Source organism: Pleuronectes platessa, chromosome 22, assembly GCF_947347685.1.
Source record: "Pleuronectes platessa chromosome 22, fPlePla1.1, whole genome shotgun sequence".
Lineage (NCBI taxonomy): Eukaryota > Metazoa > Chordata > Actinopteri > Pleuronectiformes > Pleuronectidae > Pleuronectes > Pleuronectes platessa.
Window position 1 is genome coordinate 12,178,176 of NC_070647.1, and position 19,389 is coordinate 12,197,564.

The following is a 19,389-nucleotide window of genomic DNA, read 5'->3' on the forward strand; positions in this document are numbered from 1 at the left end:
TCCAATCAGAGGCGGCTGTAGTATGGAGTTACAGCCGTGCTCGCCAATCATACCCTGACCCCAGGTGTCTGTCGTCCAATCACGGGGCGGTATGCGCTGGAAGAGGAGGGGCGTGCTCCTCGTTGGCTTTGCCCAGTCCGGATATTGCTCAGTCGCGAGCGAGCAGCAGTGTGTGAATGTGGCAGCGAGGTGAACAGGGAGGGGTGCTCACACTTCGACTCCTTTCTTTACACAGTTTTTTAATCCACGTACACCACCGTTAATTTCCGGTTTGTGTGCCGGCTCGGCGGTGAACTTCTCCGCGGGGGCAGAAACCTCGTCCTGCCGCTGTATTTTTCTTCCTCCTCCTGGAGTAACCCGCTGCCGCTAGCCGAGGAAACAGCCCCGAAGAAAAGAAGGAGAAACAACATGGGGCGATGATAAAAGAAGAAGAAGGTGTTGCGTTGTGAACCGACGATGACTCCCTGGGGGGACCCGTGAAGCCTATTTATTTTTATTTATTCCCCCCCTCTCTCTTCCCTTTTACCCCCTTTCTTTTTTTTTTATTCTTCTCGTTTTATTTGAACGTGTTCTCCTCCCGTGTTTCTCTGTGGAGAGCTATTAGCTTATTTATTTTTTTGCGGGGAGGAGAAGGCGAACCAGGACTGGAGGATGGAGCAAGCCGGCATCCTGAGAAAGTTTATCCAGGGGGTGAAGGCCATGAGCGAGGGGGACGAGGACAGGGGAGAGGACAACTTCGGCAACGACTTCATGGTGGGTTCAAAACAAAAAAAGAGCATACAAATCCACACTAGCTGATTTTAAACCTCCTTCTGTCTGTTACCCCCATTATCCCCATCATGCTGACCCTCCGTACCCCCCGCCTCCCTGTATCCCACAGGAGGTGAGGCAGGGGCGGCCACACTGCCCCCTCTTCCTCTTTCCTCCCATTTTTCCAGGCGTTACATGGCGGCCTAGCATTGTCCACACGCCGCAAGGAACACCACCGGCTCCCGTTTCTTCTTATAATAACGAAACAAACAACAAAAACAAACGAGGGACATGTTAACGCTCCCCCACCTCCCCCTACCCAAAGGCTCGTTTCCTTTTTTAACTTGGCCTCGTTAGCATTAGCTTAGCATGCAAGGCTAAAGTGTCTGTTAACCATGCCTGAGTGTGAGGATACAGTGTTGTCCTGTGATCTCTAAGAAGCACTGACCATACAACTGCATCTACAGTGTTGTTCCCTCAATAGCATTGTGCATACTGGTGTATCATTAGGACGATGGGACGTCTGTAGTTAATAATATACATATAAGTTAGGGAAATCTACTTCCACACACTCATTACCAACCTCTATTTAATATATTCCGTTTACCTGCAGCTTTCAGGCCCAGCACACATAGTTTAGTCCACCCCAGGAAGAGCAGATAAACCACAAAGCCGAATACTTCCTGAAGCTTGATTTAGTGAAGGGTTGGCTGTATTTCCCTGGTGTGCCTAATAAACTGGCCCCATAGTGTAAATGTTCATTGGATAGACTCTGAGGAATATAGCATAATTATTGGTATCTCGTGGAGACGGACTTTTGAGATCCAAATAGACACAATAGTATTCTAACTACACATATCTGTCTGCCTTATGTTGACCGCTAACCTGCAGTCATACGTGTGCCTTCACTCTATCACTATTGTGTTGCAACCCTAGACTCAAAATAGGACCTCTCCCAGGCTTGTGAAATAGCAGAAATAGACACCAAGGAGACGACACTTCTCTGATAACACACATGTCATCTTGCGAGTGCTTAAGTCTATTGGTTTGGATGAGGATATGTTCGGGAATACTGTGCTAACCGGATGGCTCATACACAATTATGACCTCCATCTGCAACCGTGTAAGTTTGAATTAATCGGTTTGTTAGTCAATTTAAAGATGAATCAGTTGCAGGTTAACATGGTGGAGTGAAGCGTTTTGATTTATTTTATGGTATTGTGCTGTGATTTGTCAGGGAATGAGGCTAATCAGAGTCAGAATAGTAGCATTTTTCTCCTTTTGCCTACAGTTACACACACATACACACATACACACACATAGAGCCTTCTCCTCACTTCCTACTTCACTAAGCTGCTTGCTGGAGCTTGCAACATTCTTTCTTGGCCCATTTCATAACATTTTGTCCTGGCTTTAAAAGTGGAGCTTTATCAACTGGGTACACTTGGAATAAAAGCTGCAAAAGTTGACAGGCGGTTTGGTCCAAAATTAGGGACAAAACTAATCCTGAAATATGCAGAGCTCCATGTATGGGTCTAGTTTGTAGTTGATGACCTGCCCCGTCCTGTCTTCAGGCGTGTGTTTCAGAAAATAGGGAGGTAGCGGATGTTGCACAAAAAACAGACTTACAGACTCATTGGTGGAGAAACCAAGAGGAGATAGGAATAGTCTGCTGCTCGCTTATTTACGGGGCATTCGGTTCGTAATGCACGTGATCCGAAATAAAACAGTTGCGTCATTGAATAACTATCTCGTATAATCTCTACCCTTACAAATTCGGATTCAGTACATATTCCTGTTGACTGCTGCTTCATCTCAACCGTAAAGATATGATATGTAACCGTTCCTAATTAACGTGTCTAAAAACGACTCGACCCATGTTATATATATTTTGTTGACTTGTTTCCAACAATATTTAGACCCTGGGAAATCCCCGATTTTATTCAAGGAAACAGGACTTTTAATTCTTCCTTTCACTGTTTGTAATGGTGTCTCGTAATGGATCGCGGTTATTCATTGCAATTTGCTGCATATCTTGAATATTTTTTTTATTGGCCATGGTGGTGAAGACAACCAATCCCATGATTCCACGCAGCTTCATGACATCATCAAACTAGGTCTTTTGTTATTGTTTTAATTGAGAGACCCCTAGCGGCCAACGTTCCATGTTGTATGTTTAACTCCTCCAAGCAGAGGTGGAAGGGAAAGTAGACAATTGATTTATCACCGCCATACTTCTCATTCAAAACATCAACAACATATAGCACTCTGCTATAGGGAGGAGCCACGAGCAGAATAACAAAACATCCCTCTGTTGGCCTTTGGGCACTTCCCTCCATTCAGTAACTTGACCATCTAACAGCTCACATAAATTAGATTTGTCGACCATCAAAGTGCTTTTAATATGAACTATTTTATAATCTGTTTTTTCCCAGTAATCACGTTATTTTTCGGCTTGCAAACTTGCCTAGTATAATCTTTAAGGCAACAATGTGAATCGGGCTTCGGGCCATATTTTTTCACAGCTGTTATAATTGGCTTGTGTTGGAGTTTCATCTAAATTATTCAGCAGGCGGCTCATAGGCGAGGAAACTTGTTCTGATCAAGTTGAGTACAGGTGCGTTCCACTGTACCAAGAACAATTGAGCTGCATCAACCAACATTTGAGTAAGAGCCTTGAGTGGTTGCTGCTGGTCTGTCGTACCAATTTCCAGATTATTTGAGGCTTTCAATAGCTGGAATCCAACTCGCAATAACGCAAGTGCATGGGCTGTGCTCGTCTGCACACTGAGTCACCAGAACGCCCTGACATAACAGCCACTTTAACTGCCTATTGTTGTTTATATATAGAAAGTGTTTTGTAGGCATAATTGCAGTGCTCTGTCGGTGCAAGTAGTCGGAGATTATACATTATAGTTTGTCCAGAGTTCTTTTTCAGCTGTTTGACAGAACAGGACCACTTGAGGACACTTTTCCACCTGGTGACCAAATGTGTCCAGAGCCGTTTTCCGGTGTTCACTGATTTTGTCATGTTTTGGCCGCCAGAAACATTTTTGTGACCTCCTTTGGCTTTAGGAATTCGCACAGGGTGGTTTTGGTTAAAAAATATGGGAAACGTATGGAGAAACATCTATGTGGGATTTAATAACGTGGCAGATTCCATGAGGGGCAAGGAGACGGAGAAACACACGTTGAACAGTTGGATCCAGTCATTTCTGGTCATAATCTCGGTGCTCCAATCATCAACAGGCTAGATTCAGAGCCGATATGATCTCTCACAAACAAACAACATTATAAATCTTCCTGTATCTATTTTTTCTTATCTGCTGCTGTGTTTTTTCTGGTACATTTTTGATACGAGTATGTTTGAAAGCTGACCTAAAATGCTCCGCGTGCTGGTGGCTCCAAATGTCAGTGAGACACTCAGTAATTATTTGAAAGATTTAAGCTCCAGGAAATCGGTAGTGTGCAACATGTCATCAGTAAAAGGCTCACTGGAGGATCATTTGAAACCAATCATCTGATGATGATGATCATGATGATGATGATGGCTTATTCCAAAGAGATAAAAAGTATCATGCCCTGTTTAAGCCTAGAGTCTGTCTCATGACGCAGGTTCTGCAAAATTGGGGCAACTGTGCAAGAGCTGCTTTCACAAACCCAACAATGGCAATCTCACTCGTGTCGCACGGGTGGTCATCAACCCACGACTTTCCAAACTGGCAATTAGGGCCCTTGTGTAAGAGAGAGCTTTTCTCTTCTTTATGTATATATCGTTTCTATTGCTACACTATGGAGCCATTCAGGGAAGATTTAAAGATGAAATATTTGAGGAAAATATTGATCATGATGATTCAGTAATTAAAAGGAAAGTAAATATGAACACACTAAACAGACATTTTCAAAGTAAGTCAGTCAATAGATTAAAGAAACCAGTTGAAACATTCATAGATTTTCAGGATTTGTTTCTCTTTTGAAAGGCGACAGAGATTAAGTGCAGAATTTAAGTGTCTGGTGGACTAGCCTCTTACATTTTGGAAAGTATGACGCCTCCCTGATAGTGTGACTTTACGTATCATACATATCATCACTGAGGCACCAGATGCAAAATCATTTTCTCCTGCCCTTTCTTGATCGTCTTCCTCGTTCAATGTTAAATACTGCCTTTCAAATCTGGCTTTAGCTTCACCGTCCTCTGGGCAGAGCTCTCAATGTTCCTGCTGTCTCGTAGATGTGTAGTTTGGCACTTTAGTTGCAATGTGTCGCTTCCTGTGGGCAAAGAAAGTGTCTGTATTTGACACAGACCTTTATCTAGATGGTGAAAATGAGGAGCGTATGGTTTCTCTGGCTTAAGAGTCTAGAAGCACTGTTCTTTTAGATCCCCCCCCCAGCCTTTTTCGTGGCCATATGTTTGATTTGTAGTTTCTAATTCACTGTTTATGCCCCCTGAGCTGTAAGGGGTGTACATTGAAGGCCGGGGCTGACCAGAGGAAGTTAAAGTTCGTGCTGCTGATGTAGGGAGGCAACAATTAGTGACTGTGCTCAAACAACATTTCAGATTTTTGGACTGTTTATTGTTTTAAAGTCTGTTAGAAAACTTACTGGACGTGACAGATGCAGCAGAGTACGAAAAGAAATGCATGCATTGTGTTATAAATCATCGGAAAAGTTTTGATTTCACCGCTAAACAAAACAGTATTCTATGTGACGGTCGTTCTTTCAGGACAGAGTGTGTATGTTTTTGTGTGTGTGTGGTGGTAGGAGTTCAGAGTTTAGCTGCAGGGATTGAGCTTGTGACCTCTGTGTTATGGGAAAGCTTCTGTAACTAGTCGGCCACCACAGTCTAAAAGAAACATGCTATTACAGGAAACGTATCCAAAAGGCCTCACAGTGTCGTCCACATGCATTTTTCTGTCAGGGTTGTCCCCGGTGGACAGCCAAGTTCTGGCAGTGTGATGGCAGCGTTACAGAAGGCAGGAAATTTGACTAATAATCCAATCTGTTGTTAAACAAGAGGCTGAGGACAAAATTTAAAAACTGTGTGATTTGGTTTCCTTTCATTTGCCGGGAGCCCTCGTTTGGCACATTACCAGATGTTTGCATATGAACAGATGCCTGGAAATCACAGGCAACATACGAGGTGGGAGGAGGAGGCGCTTTAAAGTGTCTTACAGAGGTGTGAAAAATAATTTCACAGGCTCAGCGAACATAGTTACAAGGTGGTTCAAGTTGGAAATGAGAAGCTGCTGAAGGTGTGAAGACAGGAAATAAACCACAGAGGAGCTGACACAAAATGAAACGCAGGTCTGTGTGATGTGCTACCTGTGTCGCAGCACCAACATTTGATTTTCTATCATAAACACACATGTACCTCAACTCTTTGCTGTAGTCTAGACAGGGTTTAAACATAGGGATGTGTGTGTGTGTGTGTGTGTATGTGTGTGTTCCTGCCCCACCTTTGCAGGCAGATCCTGACTCTCGACATCAAAGAACTCCAAAAAATGCAAACACACGCTTCTCTAAACTCGTGTCCTGTCGGGCAAACATAAAATGCACAGATGTGGGCGCAACACTATGGAATATGACAGTGCCAAACGTGCTAGTGTGTGTGGGCAAATGTGTGATTTTGTAGTAGCCGGGGGGGCTTCCCCTTCTCTCTGAGTTGTGTGTGTGTGTGTCTGTGTTCATGCATATGTTAATTGCCCGATCTCCCAGCACAAGATCTGAAAACCTTTTTACTGTCATATTACTCATGGATACACACACACACAGCACCGCAGTGTGTTTTCAAAAGTAAGGTGGACCCGTGTGTTTGCGGAGCTTAATTCAGAAATGACTGGGAGCGACAGAGGCTGCGTTCAGTTCAGACAGACGTCTCCTCTGTGTCAACAGTGTAAGGGACTGTGTTGGTAGTGGTGTGGTGTTTCATACAGTGGTGAGGCAGTGAAATACGATCAGGGATGTCCAGTTAGAGGCTCGGACTTGCCGGTTGAATATACTGTATGTGAGACTGGCCACAGCAGTGCCTCGCTGGATGGCGTCATGTCGCTTTATCACAAAGGTTGTCTCATTTTTTTAGTGGCATTCCTTGGTTTCAAAAACTAAACCACAGATTCCTTCCCTTGTATGTAATGAGTCTGAAAGTGAAGCATAATATGCAACCTGTTTTTTTGCACCACTCCTGGTATGTACGGTATGCTGCGTTCTCATTTTCAAACTCATCAGTCACTCTTTGTGTGGAAAATGAGCTGCAGGCGGCAGACCCTGGGCTCGTTTTATGGCAGACTGTGAAGACTAGACCTTTAGGTTTCTATAAATCTATCTACACACTGATGCACGTGTGACTATAATTGATTTACTCGCTTGAGAAACAGTAGTGGCGAATTAGTGCTACAGTTTGTTCTGTGTTGTGGTCTCATCGGGTGGAACCACTGGCCAGAATATTACCATTTGATCGGTCACACATTGAGGTCCAGTGCTGTTGTTTATGGTGTGTTTGTTTATGTAGGCCCGTTTGCTTTTAAGCCAAGCGGCACAAATTTCAGTTTGGTTGAGTTGGCAAAGTATTGAACCATTAGTTCAGCAACTAAGAGTTTCTGTACATAGGCGGCTGTCTTCTCTGCCTGCTCCCATCATGGTTACAAAAAACAAGAGAAGGCTGGTGTGTGTTTGTGTGGCTCTGCAATTTTATTAGGTGGTTTCCGTGCGTGGGTGCAGGGGCAGGTACACCAAAGGGGTCGGCTGCTGTAGTTGTGAGTGTGTGTGTGTGTGTGTGTGTGTTGCAATTACTGTAATCGGGGGAAAACATCATTCTCGGGTTGGGTTCGGACACAAACAACTGGATGGCTGTTGAGTTCGGGCCGTGTTCAGTTTGTTATGTTCACAAGAATTTGTATGAACACACAGAAACACACACTTAGCTATATAACAGCATATAGAGGTTGAGCAAGACCTCAATCTGAAGATTTATAAAATCACATGGGCACATTAACGTTACAGAATCCGGCTTTTGAGGACAAGCTCACCAGTTTGACCCTCGACATGGCCTGCGAATATCTACGGGGAAGTGATTAATACGCACACACACATACACCAAGCACACAATAAACACACAATGAGTGCCTGCCCCAGATGAATGGGATTATATGCGGTTTGTCCACATCTGCTTCCTGCTGCAGGCCGACATCCAGGAGCGGAAATTACCACCAGGCAAATACCAGCAAATGTTAAGTGTTTTGTGAGCGTGACGTTGCAGTAGAAACCGTCCACTGTGTTTAGGGGCTCAAGAAATGTAGGATCTTGGTGGTATTAGTACAAATGTCCGTGTTGATAAGCACGTCGGTTGGATTTAGATGCTGATTGTGATTTCACACCTATTTTAAATAAATCATTGTGATGAGAGAGGGGAGGTCATGCTGGGAAAATGATGTCATCCTTATCCTCACAGGAAGTCACATGGCGGTCAGCTGCAGAATAGCCCGACTGAAACTGATGGGGGGTCAGTGTGTCTTGTGAGACACTTCTAATAACCCCTGGGTAAAAGTTGCGTTGTTTTTTGAATCCACGCAAACCTTCACTCAAAACTCCACTTCTATTTCCTTTTCTTTCTCTGCTCAGTCGTAACTGGGAGAAATTTGCTGGTTTGTTCCATCTTGATATTTTTTTAGCATGGTGGTCAAAAGAAGACTTTTCGGGAATTTTGGTGTGCTAATTGAAAATCAAACAAAAACAGATTAATGTCCACACCTCATCAGATACACAGACTATACTTCCATCTCTCTCCCTTTTACTTCCTTCATCTTGTCTGTTTCTCCCCACACGTTATAAAGTCACAAACGCAGACCTTTCACTCAAAGGAAGCAGCTGGAGCAGATCACATCTTACAGACTCAGGTTGGAGATATGGTTAAGTTAGCATCATGTTTTTTTAAACATAACCTTCTGCTTTGTCATCATGAACTGGATAAGATCAGATGTGAAGTGATTCTGTCAGATGGTTCAGATTTGAAAAGAGTGACAGACGGAGTGAAAGAAAGCCTGATTGTTTGTGGCTGTAAATGATGGGTTGTTACACTCCCCTGTGTGTGGGTGTGTGTGTGCGTGTTAGTCAATCAGTCACATCCACTCATACTATCAGTGTTCCACTGACCGATATTAGTCAGTAGCCATTAGGTGGAAATGGCTGCACAAAACATGTGTGCATATTTGCGTGTGTGTATACAGCTTGGCTACTAATGCCTGATTGTTGTACATAATCTTTGGTAGGATCTTTAGCCAATGAGAATGTCACACACACGCACGCTCACAGTTAGGACCTCTGACTCACATTAGCGGTCAGGGTGTGGTTTGTTGTTATTTCCTTAGGGATTGGGCTTGATTACAAAGTTCAACTGAACTGCTTGATGAACAGTAGACACCTGACATTGTGACCTGTTGTCTGAAAAAGGCTCTGTCGATCAAAGGGGGTTCAACATTTCTTTATCATATTATTCTCTTTCTTCCAGAGAGATAGATGAGAAGAGCTTAGCACACAGATTGGAAACAAGAAAACAATTCGCTTGGCTCTGACCAAAAGCACCAAAACCCCCTTAAATTCAAGACTAAATGAAGAAATTGTTCGGATTCTAATCGACACCAACATTAATTTGTTTATTATGAACAAAACTTGATTATAAATCAAATCCAACAACAAGGAATAATTTTCCCGGTATGTGACTGAATATTTCTTGGTCCGGAGGAGTAACTTCCTTCAATCTCCGCTGCTTTCCAGTCTTCATGATAAACTAAGCTAACCAGCTTTTAATCTAAACTGTTCAAGCCATTCCTCTAATGTAGCTGTTCTTCATATCATAACCCTTTCCTTTCACAACTCCACATTTCTTCAGACACCTTATTTTTAATATATGATACATTTACAGCATTTTATGACTTTGCACTTCACAGCCTTTTCCCTGATTTGGCATATTAACGCCACAGTGAGACGAGGAAGGCAGAGAGAACGTCAGTCAAGCTTATTGAACTGTCAGAGGCAGAGAAGAGGAGCGACAGGCTCATGGAGTCATTCAGACCCTTTTAGTCTCTGTGCTGTAGCGGTGCATCTTTCCCCCCACATGCTCGCAGCACAGGAGATGGATTTTTTTCTGAGAGCATTGTAAGGGGTGACCTATTTTAGCTTGTGTGTGTGTGTGTGTGTGTGTGTGTGTCTGCATGGAAGGTGACCGTCAGCCTCTCACTTCCTGGCCACACACATGCCCAAATCCTTTTTTTCCTTCACTGTTTCTGCAGGAAAAGTGTATTTTCTGCCAATCAGTGCTCATTGCTTGGTTCATAAAGAGACTGTGTCACTCTCTGTATGTGTGTGTGAATTATTCAGTGTGCCAGGGAAGTATAGTGATGCAGACTTATTCAGCCAGGAGATGGAAAGTAGGTTAGCTCCACTAACAATTACCTCTTTTTTCTCTTTACCTCTGTTGAGCTCTTTCTTCCCCTGTTGGTAGTTTTTAATCTTCCCTTTTCTCTTTCTAATCTTCCTTTATTCTCTGTCCGTCTGTCTCAGCACAGTAACTGCTCTGGCACCCTCGAGCCATTTTAGGCCGAGTCAAGTCATTGTGAAGAAATGTGTCTGTGAGCGCACATGACTCAGTCGTGCCCTGGAGGGGGTCTGTGAAGTCGGCACTGGGCTTTTGGGGGCAACGCCCTGTGTGTGTGTGTGTGTGTGTTTGTGTGTAGTGGCAGTGTAAATCGTGTGCTCACAGGAAACTGGCCAACTCAGTCATGCCATTTAACTCTTATGACTGATAGGAAGCAAGAAGGTAATAGAATCTACAGGGAGCAGAAGCAGACTGGGGAGAGAACAAGACCAACACGGGAAAGTTTTCCTATTTCAAACTTTTTCGCTTCTTATTCTAAGACTGACAGAAATAAAACCACTGAATTGAAGTATTTTATATCAGAAGTATTCAGTAGTATTCAGTGTACTGGAGTGCACATCAAAATTACTGCAGCTCAGTTCGTCCGAAAATATGAAAGTAGTTGAACTTTTGCAAATGGGCCACAAAAAAAAAACGGTTCTCATACCAGATGTCAACGGGTTTAGATTTGGTTGATCTGCTTATTTAACTGACATGACCACAACAGTGCAGCGTCTGCAATCTTATCTTTTAATGTGTCAAAACCATTGAAAACGTTTTGAGTTTCTATATCACTACTAGAGTATTGGTTGCTTCCTTTTCCTGTGAAGGAGAGCGTTTCCTTTGATGTTTGGTACTCGTGCAACTCAAAATATGAACAAGTGCATCTGATAAAATTGTTTGAGTTCTCCACAAACTTGAGGGGCTTGTTGTTTTTCCACTTTATTTATACCATATTGTAACCAAGTCTCCTGGGTGTAACTGTGCATACCATAAAAAATAATTACTAGAGGTCCATCAGCAACAGCTTCTTTCATTTTTCTCACATGCCCACGTGTGCAAAAACAGCACTTTATTAATAACTGCTTCATAGCCAGATTACAGAAACTCTCAAGGGACACAAGGCTTCAAACTAGGCCTTAAACACATTAAACTACGATTAGAATTGTAGAAAATACATGGTATATAATTAGTTTTTAAAGCTAAAATGAAAAAAATGCAGATTTACAGCTTCTAAGATGTGAAGATTTGCTCTTTTAACAGTAAATTAAATACGGTATATTTGTGTGTGGGTCTGTTGACCAGACAAAACACCTCAGGCTCTGGAAAACTGTGATTACCCCTTAATGATTATGCAATTAAATGAGAAGATAAACAGCAGACTAATCAATATATGAAAGAATAGCTCGTTGCAGACATGTTTAGTGACAACCTTAATGACTTGTTTATTTGATCACAAATGTAAAAAATTCACGTGCCCCAGCTTCTCAAATGTGAGGATTTTCTCTATTTCCCTGCGTTATATGGGTTTATTAACTAGTATCTTTTAACTGTTAATCAAAACAAGCAATATAATTACCATGGGTATTTTTCTGTAGCTAAAACAAAGTAAATATTCTTGATTGAATTAATATAATTTATTTATTTTGTTTCGAGAATTTCAGCAGCTCTGAAAAAGCCACACTAAGGAGTGTTTTTACTTGTTAATTCCCTGTGACCAAGTTCAAACCAGTTGTATTTGTATAGCGCCAAATCATAATATACATTCTCTCGAGGCACTTTACATAGAAGGCCAAGACTCGTGTATATATATAATATAAAGAGGAAGTCATCCCTTTTTTATTTGTAATTTTCCCCCATCACATCAATTTTAAAGAAACCGATGCAACCACTAATCGTTGTGTACTAAACAATAATTAAATAAAAGATGCTTGAGTTGAGATGATAGAGGCAAGGATATCTACTCCTCTCTGCCCTCCATCTCTGCACCCACCCCTCTCCTCCTCCTTTCAGAACAGAAGCTAGTGTGAAGCGACATAGTGTGTAAAGGGAGCGTGTGAATGAGCGACACAGACAAGGAATAAAGGAACCCATTAGTTTAGTTACCAAGAGCCTCTTAAAAGCCTTGGCTCTTCTCTCTTCCTCCCTTTCTCTTTCCATCCCTCTCTCCCTTTCTCCTCTTTCATCTTAAATACTCACACTCTCTCTACTTCTTTCCTCTCCCTCTTTTCGCTGGTTTGTAGGCGAGGTCTCTCCCTCTGCTTTATTTCTTCAGCATCCTCCAGGCTGTCCTGTTATTCATATGCAACACATGCTTGTGTCTCTATGCGTTTGTGTGTTTTATGTAACTGAGGAAGTCGGAGTAATTAGAAACAGGGTCTGTCTGCGGGACAGTGGACAGAAGAGAGAAAAAGGGGGAGAGAGACAGGAGCTGGGTCTCCATCCAACCCACTGTTTTTATTGAGGATGCATCACATCATAAAAGAACATTCATGCGGTTTCGCTTTTATATTTGTATGCATATTGTAGTGTAAGGGAGTAAATTGGCTCTGATCTGGGGCCTTTCCACTATTTGTTGGTGTTTCTGGTTTAGGTTGGTTATCGACTTCTGAATTCTACTACCACTCCCTATCTATAAAATATCAGCTGCTGTTTTCTCAGTGTCGTTTGTGACGAGTATAATGTGCTTGTGTAGTGTAAAAAAAAAAACTAACGTTGGGTCAAACCAAACCATTGATGAGGTTCTTCAAAATGTCCGAGTTTAATGGGAGAATCAACCGTTTTATCCCAGTGTGCCACAAAGAGAAAATAACTTATCTTCATTACCGTGTTAGAGGCCATGTTTTTCTCCGCATAATGTGTTTTGTGGGTTTGGGGTTGGGGGGTGCAAACCATCACAAATCATTGCTGACTGCTTTTCCTGCTTATTATGCGTCTTTAGCGTGTGTGTTTGTGTGCGTGTATCTTCCTGGGCTCTGACCCAGCACAGAAGCAGACCTCGTTGGAAATGTGATTCACATGAGGCCAGAGGAGCTCTAATGCTATTACCACACACACACACACACACACACACACACACACACACACAGCTGTTGCCGCCCACGGTCTCAGAGTGCGTACCTCTCTTTCTCTCAAACTCCTTCCTCTCTCTCTGTCTCTCTTCTGCCTCTCCCTCAGTTTGCTGGTAGTCTGTTGCTGTGGTTTAAAAAGGCGAATTGTTTAAAAACTTAATTGTGTCTACAGGTGTCTCTTTGCTGATATTTTGAAATGTTGATGGGCGTGTGTGTCTGATTTTCAGTTCAGGAGAAGTAAATGAACGGGAGTCGAAAGTTGAGGCGGAAGAAATATTTTGTGTGAATTAAACTGTTTGTAGAGCATCAGATGTGTAAGGTTTGAAGGTCATGATACGTGTAGAGGAAGGCCTGTCATCAGAGTGACGGCGAGAAGAGAGGGAGACGAGAAGTGCGACCATTTTTCACATGAGGCTCCAGCAGCATGAACGCCCACGCCGACTTTCTCACACTGAGAGAGAGAGAGAGAGCAAACTAGTCTTAGAAAGAGAGAGACCAGAGTAATTATCTGAGAGAATACAAAAAGGCTCAATGAAAGTTTTATCATGTGAATTGGACCAGGTTTTACTTTTTGGTATTTGTTACAAACAAATCATATAAAAGTACATTTTTTGAAATTTGAGAAGATTTGTCTATAGATGCAGTTATTAACTAGAATGACCCTTGGTAGAGCACATAAATCTGCCCAGACCAAACAGTCCGCTTACAAATCCACATCTGCACATCCTTATAAATATTAGTCCCCTAAACATGCCTGATTTTCAAAGCTTTTAAGAAAGTGGGGGGAAAGAAATTCCTGTGCCTGCTGCCTGATCCACACAAAACAACTCTTCCCTGGCGCATATTGCATCCCATAACCAAGTTTCAGGGTAATTTTTTTGTAATTTTGTTTGCAAACGGTCAAGAGTGAAATCATAACCTCCTGGGATGAGGAAAAAACCCAACAACTCGAGGCTTCCCATCACATGAGGCTGTTCATCTGCATCACTGCTATAAAGCATAGTGTTGAGTGGATACTTTGGTACGAACTAGAAATACGTTATATTCTTATTTGAGTAGCCTTAAACAAATTATTTTATTTTTCCCAATGTCTGAAGACATTTAGCTGAGCTTCGTCCTGCTGCCTGACGGTGAACGGTGTAATTTGTTCTCCCCCCATTAACCAAATGTGTCTTCATGAGTGTCAGCCACAATTTAATTTGGTCACATTAAACTTCATCCACTGTCACACACAGAGGAGTAGGAATGTGTACGTTAGTGGGGAGCTGTGGTAAATTAGTGCCAGATTGAATGGACGGCTTTGGTGATGCACAGATGCGACTTGTGTCACAGCTTAACATTGCTTTTGTGTATCTCTGTCGTGTATGCTGTCAAAGAAAACCACACCCTTCTTGTTGCTTCCCCTCCATTTATACCTACAAACACCTCTTTGGGTAAGAATTAAGGAAATGATAATGCGCTAAACATTCTTCCTCTCTTCTTTCTTCCAGCGGTTACGGCGGTTATCCACCAAATACCGGACGGAGAAGATCTACCCCACCAATGTAGGAGAGAGGGAAGAGAATGTAAAGAAGAACAGATACAAGGATATACTGCCATGTGAGTACTGGCACTCCCACAAAAACACACAGTGGATATATATTGACTCAGCAAACACATATATTTAACAGCTCACGTGTATGGTGTTTAATTAAAACCAAATTTTAATGGTGCCCCTGCTGATGACGCTGGCTACACCAGAGCTTTTTCTGTAAAAATTAAATACTGTACATCAGCAATGTCATGTGTGTAAATACTGATCTGTTGGAGGGAAAGACAGCAAGAGGTATTTAATGACCCCAGGGGAAGCCTCCCGACCCACCATCTGTCCTACTTTTTATTTTTATACCTTTATCCTCTTTTTCTCCTCTGTCCATCCATCCATTCATTAAGGCTTTTAGCAAATGAGCTGCTGATAAGTTAATGGAGGAACTGGTTCACCCGTAACAGATGTGCACACACACACACACGTTCAGTACATAGGAATGAGTGTGTCCATTAACCTCTTTACATGATTCCAGCTTTTGCTTTTTACCCGTGTCCTTGTTTGCCCCTCTTCACTGTTTCTCTTTGTCCTCTTCTGTCTATATGCCTTTACCCATCTGTCTCCATATTTATTTATAATTAAACGATAATGGTAACTAATTCTCTCTATTTGTCTTTCTCTCTCAGTTGATCACACTAGAGTGAAGGTGATGCTAAAAACATCCAATCAGGACACAGATTACATCAATGCTAACTTCATCAAGGTAAAAATTAAGCTTTTTGTCTGAGTGGTTTAAGATTATCTGGTTTGATTATAGTGTCTCACAGTATTACTTTGGTTTATGAATAAAATTAACATCATTTCATTTCTTCATCCTCTCTCTCCGTCGCTCCCTTCAGGGTATGGATGGCCCAGAGGCCTATATCGCAACTCAGGGCCCGCTGCAGAACACTGTCATCGACTTCTGGAGGATGAACTGGGAATACAATGTCGCTGTGAGTACAGTTCATTGAACAGTAGACACCGTAAGAACTTTTTGGTGCCTGTTTTCTAGAGCCCATCAGAAGATTTGGTTATCAGAACCTTATGACAAACAAATGTAATCAAGGCTATTTTACAGTTTAACCATAAACTTTATCATAAATAACTACTAATTAATAGTTACATAGGAAGTGCAGTTAGGATTCTTATATCATGTTTTACCAATGAGGGATGTTGTGCCAGTGGTGTTAGTATGTGGGTGATACTGTAACTCCACACAGTTAATAACTGCAGGAAATAAAACTGCAATAATTAAAGTAATTATAGTAACATATTAAATATGGCTGTCAGAAATTAAGAGGCAGATGGGGAGTGCTTATGCTTGAGCCAGATGGACACATATTGAGAGGGAGGGAGTGAGGGAGGCAGGCAGGCAGCTGAGATTTGGTTTAACTAGCGCCCTGAAATACTTTAGATTGCGGCTGTGATAATTACACCTTTATGATCAAGGGGAGCAAAGTGAGATACGAATATGATAATTAAACCTTTGATCAAAAAGGGATCTGAAGTCTGAACTAATCCTTTAGGAAGAGAGAAAATGTCTGAGCCTTTTTCCCAATTCAAGTTTTTCCTTATTCTGAAGGAAACTCCGCTGAGTCTCTGGCTCTCTGTTTGGAATCTACCACTGAACATAAATAGAACATGTGGAGTTGAACACTACTGTATTTTTGGAAATGTGAGATTTAAATATTGATAGTAACTCTTCCTGTGTCTGTCTCTGCAGGTTATTGTAATGGCTTGTCGAGAGTTTGAGATGGGAAGGGTAAGGCCTCTATACTTCATCTCTGCATGTGCATAATATATATACATATATATATATATATATATATACATACGTGTATGTTCATGTGTTCTTGCATAATTTTTTCTGGCCTGTATTAATGTATTTGTATGTGTCAAACGAGAGGTTGAATACAATTTGATTAATTGATATATATTTTAAACAATCCATGTAAAGGCTGTGATGACCATTTGAATGTGTGTTTTTATTGATCAACCGTGTCACCTCAGGCTTCTGCCATGTGACAAAGTTTGTGAGTGGCAGCTGTGTCGCTGAGCTGCTGCAGACACGCTCCAGAAAAAAAATGCCCTTCAACTGTTGCTTTCATGACTCTGTGACATATTCTACAAATGTCATCTGTCTGTTAACCCGTAGCACATACTGTGTATCATGCTGTTTACATGGTACATAGTAATAATAAGCTATGTTTTGGTTGACAGACCCGGTTTATATCATGTAGAATGTTCTTAGTCTTTACTTGTATGTCACAGTAGCTGTTAATTTCAAAGCAATGTGAGAGTGTGTCGTGCAGGAAGCTGCGGTGACAGTCCTGTGTTTTCTTCTCAGCAGAAGCTAACCGATGTTTCTCTCTGTTTAGAAAAAGTGTGAGCGGTATTTCCCGCTGCTGGACGAGGAGCCCATGAGTTTTGGTCCTTTCAGAATCTCCTGTGTAAGTAAACAGATCTCTGTAATATTACAGCTGTGAGTTTCTATAAAAAGAAAGAAGATGGAGCGAGGTGGGAGGGGAGGGGGGGGGGGTTTCCTGGTCTTCTCACACTTTGTTCTTATGACGATTGTGAAAGTGTTCTCACCGCCTTTGTTTTCTAGGAATCAGAACAAGCCAGAACAGACTACTTCATCAGGACGCTGACAGTAGAGCATGAAAATGTGAGTTCTCATTAAATTTAGACTTTACTGTCACGAATGGAGTTGCATTAGAAAAACTAATCACATAATTTTATATAAAACGATCACACACTCACTGAAATATCGCCCCTCCACTTTTAAAAACTTTCCCCTGTATGTCACCCTGCAGGAAACTCGGAGGTTAACTCAGTTCCATTACATGAACTGGCCGGATCACGACGTCCCCTCGTCGTTTGACTCCATACTGGATATGATCGCACTAATGAGAGAATACCAAGAGCACGATGATGTCCCTATATGTATTCACTGCAGGTATGTACACGCTGCTCATCATGTGCAGAGACATCACAAACTCAGCAATGCAGGATCATATTGTAACTGAGGCAACATTTAAAAATATAACACTGATTGCATGTGAGAAAATCAAGTCCAGACAAAGACAGAGTGTTGCATTAAATGTGCATAAAATCCTACCCCACACAGGCATTAACGATTCTGGTTGAAGTCCTCTATCTGTAGCATGCTTTTGAAATAAAGGACACAGCCATCAGTGGTTCTCTTTGAGGAGGCAGTAAGAATACAGGCTTTGGTGTTTTTAAGTCATTTTTCAACATAGCTCAGTTATGTTGCAGTTGTGTCTAAACTGCACAAAAAAAACAATCTCCTCCTGGTTGAAGCTTCAATTTCAACCCTGATGCACGCTGGTAATTTTCAATGACATGTTTTGGCTGACATTTCACTGTTTCAATTGGCAAATCCTCTAATTCAGATTTCATTAATTGGCGGATAATTTATGTCTTAGCTGCCATTTAGGATCTTGCCAGATGAGCTCAGTCTTTCTTTTGCATCGATAATTCTCTGATTGCTGCTGTTAAAAAAACGGCACCCTGTTTACACTTCTTACCTCAGCTACACGATGATTAGTAATTACAGAGCAGTTTCGATAAAGAACTTTAAATGATAAAGAATTAAAATCACACTTATCCACACCTCTATAGATTCTTGTTTTGTGCAGCATGCAGAAGTTGGCGGACACACACACACACACACACACACACACACACACACACACACACACACACACACACAAATACACACACCGTCTCCATGTGTGTGTAATCAGCTCTAATGAGCAGCCCGAGGACATTTCCTGGTTCCTCTGTTCCGCAGCGGGACTTAAAGCGGTGTCTCTGTGTCTGTACAGATGCTCTGCGTGGGTTGATGGGTACTGTACGTGTGTGCTTGTTAAGAGTGGCAGCATGAGACAAGCTTTTATGTCAGACGTGATGTCACATTATCTGAGCTTCTGTGTGGCTCCCTGTCTCCATCCTGTCTGGACGACGTGTTTGTAACGTACATTAAAAACAAACGTGTGTTTCGCTCTACTTGTTGTTCCCCCCGTGTAGTCAGGAGTAGAAATCCAGAGTCGGTGCATGTTTATGTATGTGTCTTAATTTATGTGTGTCTGTGAAATCTAATCTGTGTGACTTTGACTGTACAGTGCAGGCTGTGGGAGGACGGGTGCAATCTGTGCTATCGACTACACATGGAACCTCCTAAAAGCTGGGGTATGTGAACACACACACTCCAACACACCCGGAAGGAGGAAGTGGTCTCAGACGTTCAGACCCCCACAGCTCCTGCAAAAATACACACTTTCTACACTCAATGAAATAATGTTGTGTTTTGTTCTTTTATAGAAAATTCCAGAAGATTTTAATGTTTTTCGGTTGATCCAAGAAATGAGGACGCAGCGGCACTCTGCTGTTCAAACCAAGGTTTGTTTCTGGTTATGACATCCATATTTTTTGAATGGTGTTTTTCCAACCCAACTGAGATTTAATACAAAGTGCTTCTGAGGAATATCGAGATGTAGAAATGTTAATTCGTTATCTGCACCCACATCTTTCACCCCCACACAGTAAACCACAGATCTGAGTAGAAC

At 42.0% G+C, this 19,389-nt stretch overlaps 1 protein-coding gene across 3 annotated transcripts in view; it reads left to right on the top strand.

The window, feature by feature from the left end:
• Window positions 1–151: 151 nt before the first annotated feature.
• Window positions 152–19,389, top strand: part of ptpn12 (protein tyrosine phosphatase non-receptor type 12) — a 39,716-nt gene continuing 20,478 nt past the window's right edge. For all 3 annotated transcript variants that reach the window (XM_053414677.1, XM_053414678.1, XM_053414679.1), the window contains exons 1-10: window positions 152–753; window positions 14,721–14,829; window positions 15,442–15,518; window positions 15,655–15,750; window positions 16,521–16,559; window positions 17,176–17,247; window positions 17,406–17,465; window positions 17,614–17,756; window positions 18,946–19,012; window positions 19,145–19,222. In XM_053414677.1, the coding sequence (XP_053270652.1) occupies window positions 652–753; window positions 14,721–14,829; window positions 15,442–15,518; window positions 15,655–15,750; window positions 16,521–16,559; window positions 17,176–17,247; window positions 17,406–17,465; window positions 17,614–17,756; window positions 18,946–19,012; window positions 19,145–19,222 (843 nt within the window). In that variant the 5' untranslated portion in view covers window positions 152–651. The remainder of the gene's footprint in view (window positions 754–14,720; window positions 14,830–15,441; window positions 15,519–15,654; window positions 15,751–16,520; window positions 16,560–17,175; window positions 17,248–17,405; window positions 17,466–17,613; window positions 17,757–18,945; window positions 19,013–19,144; window positions 19,223–19,389) is intronic.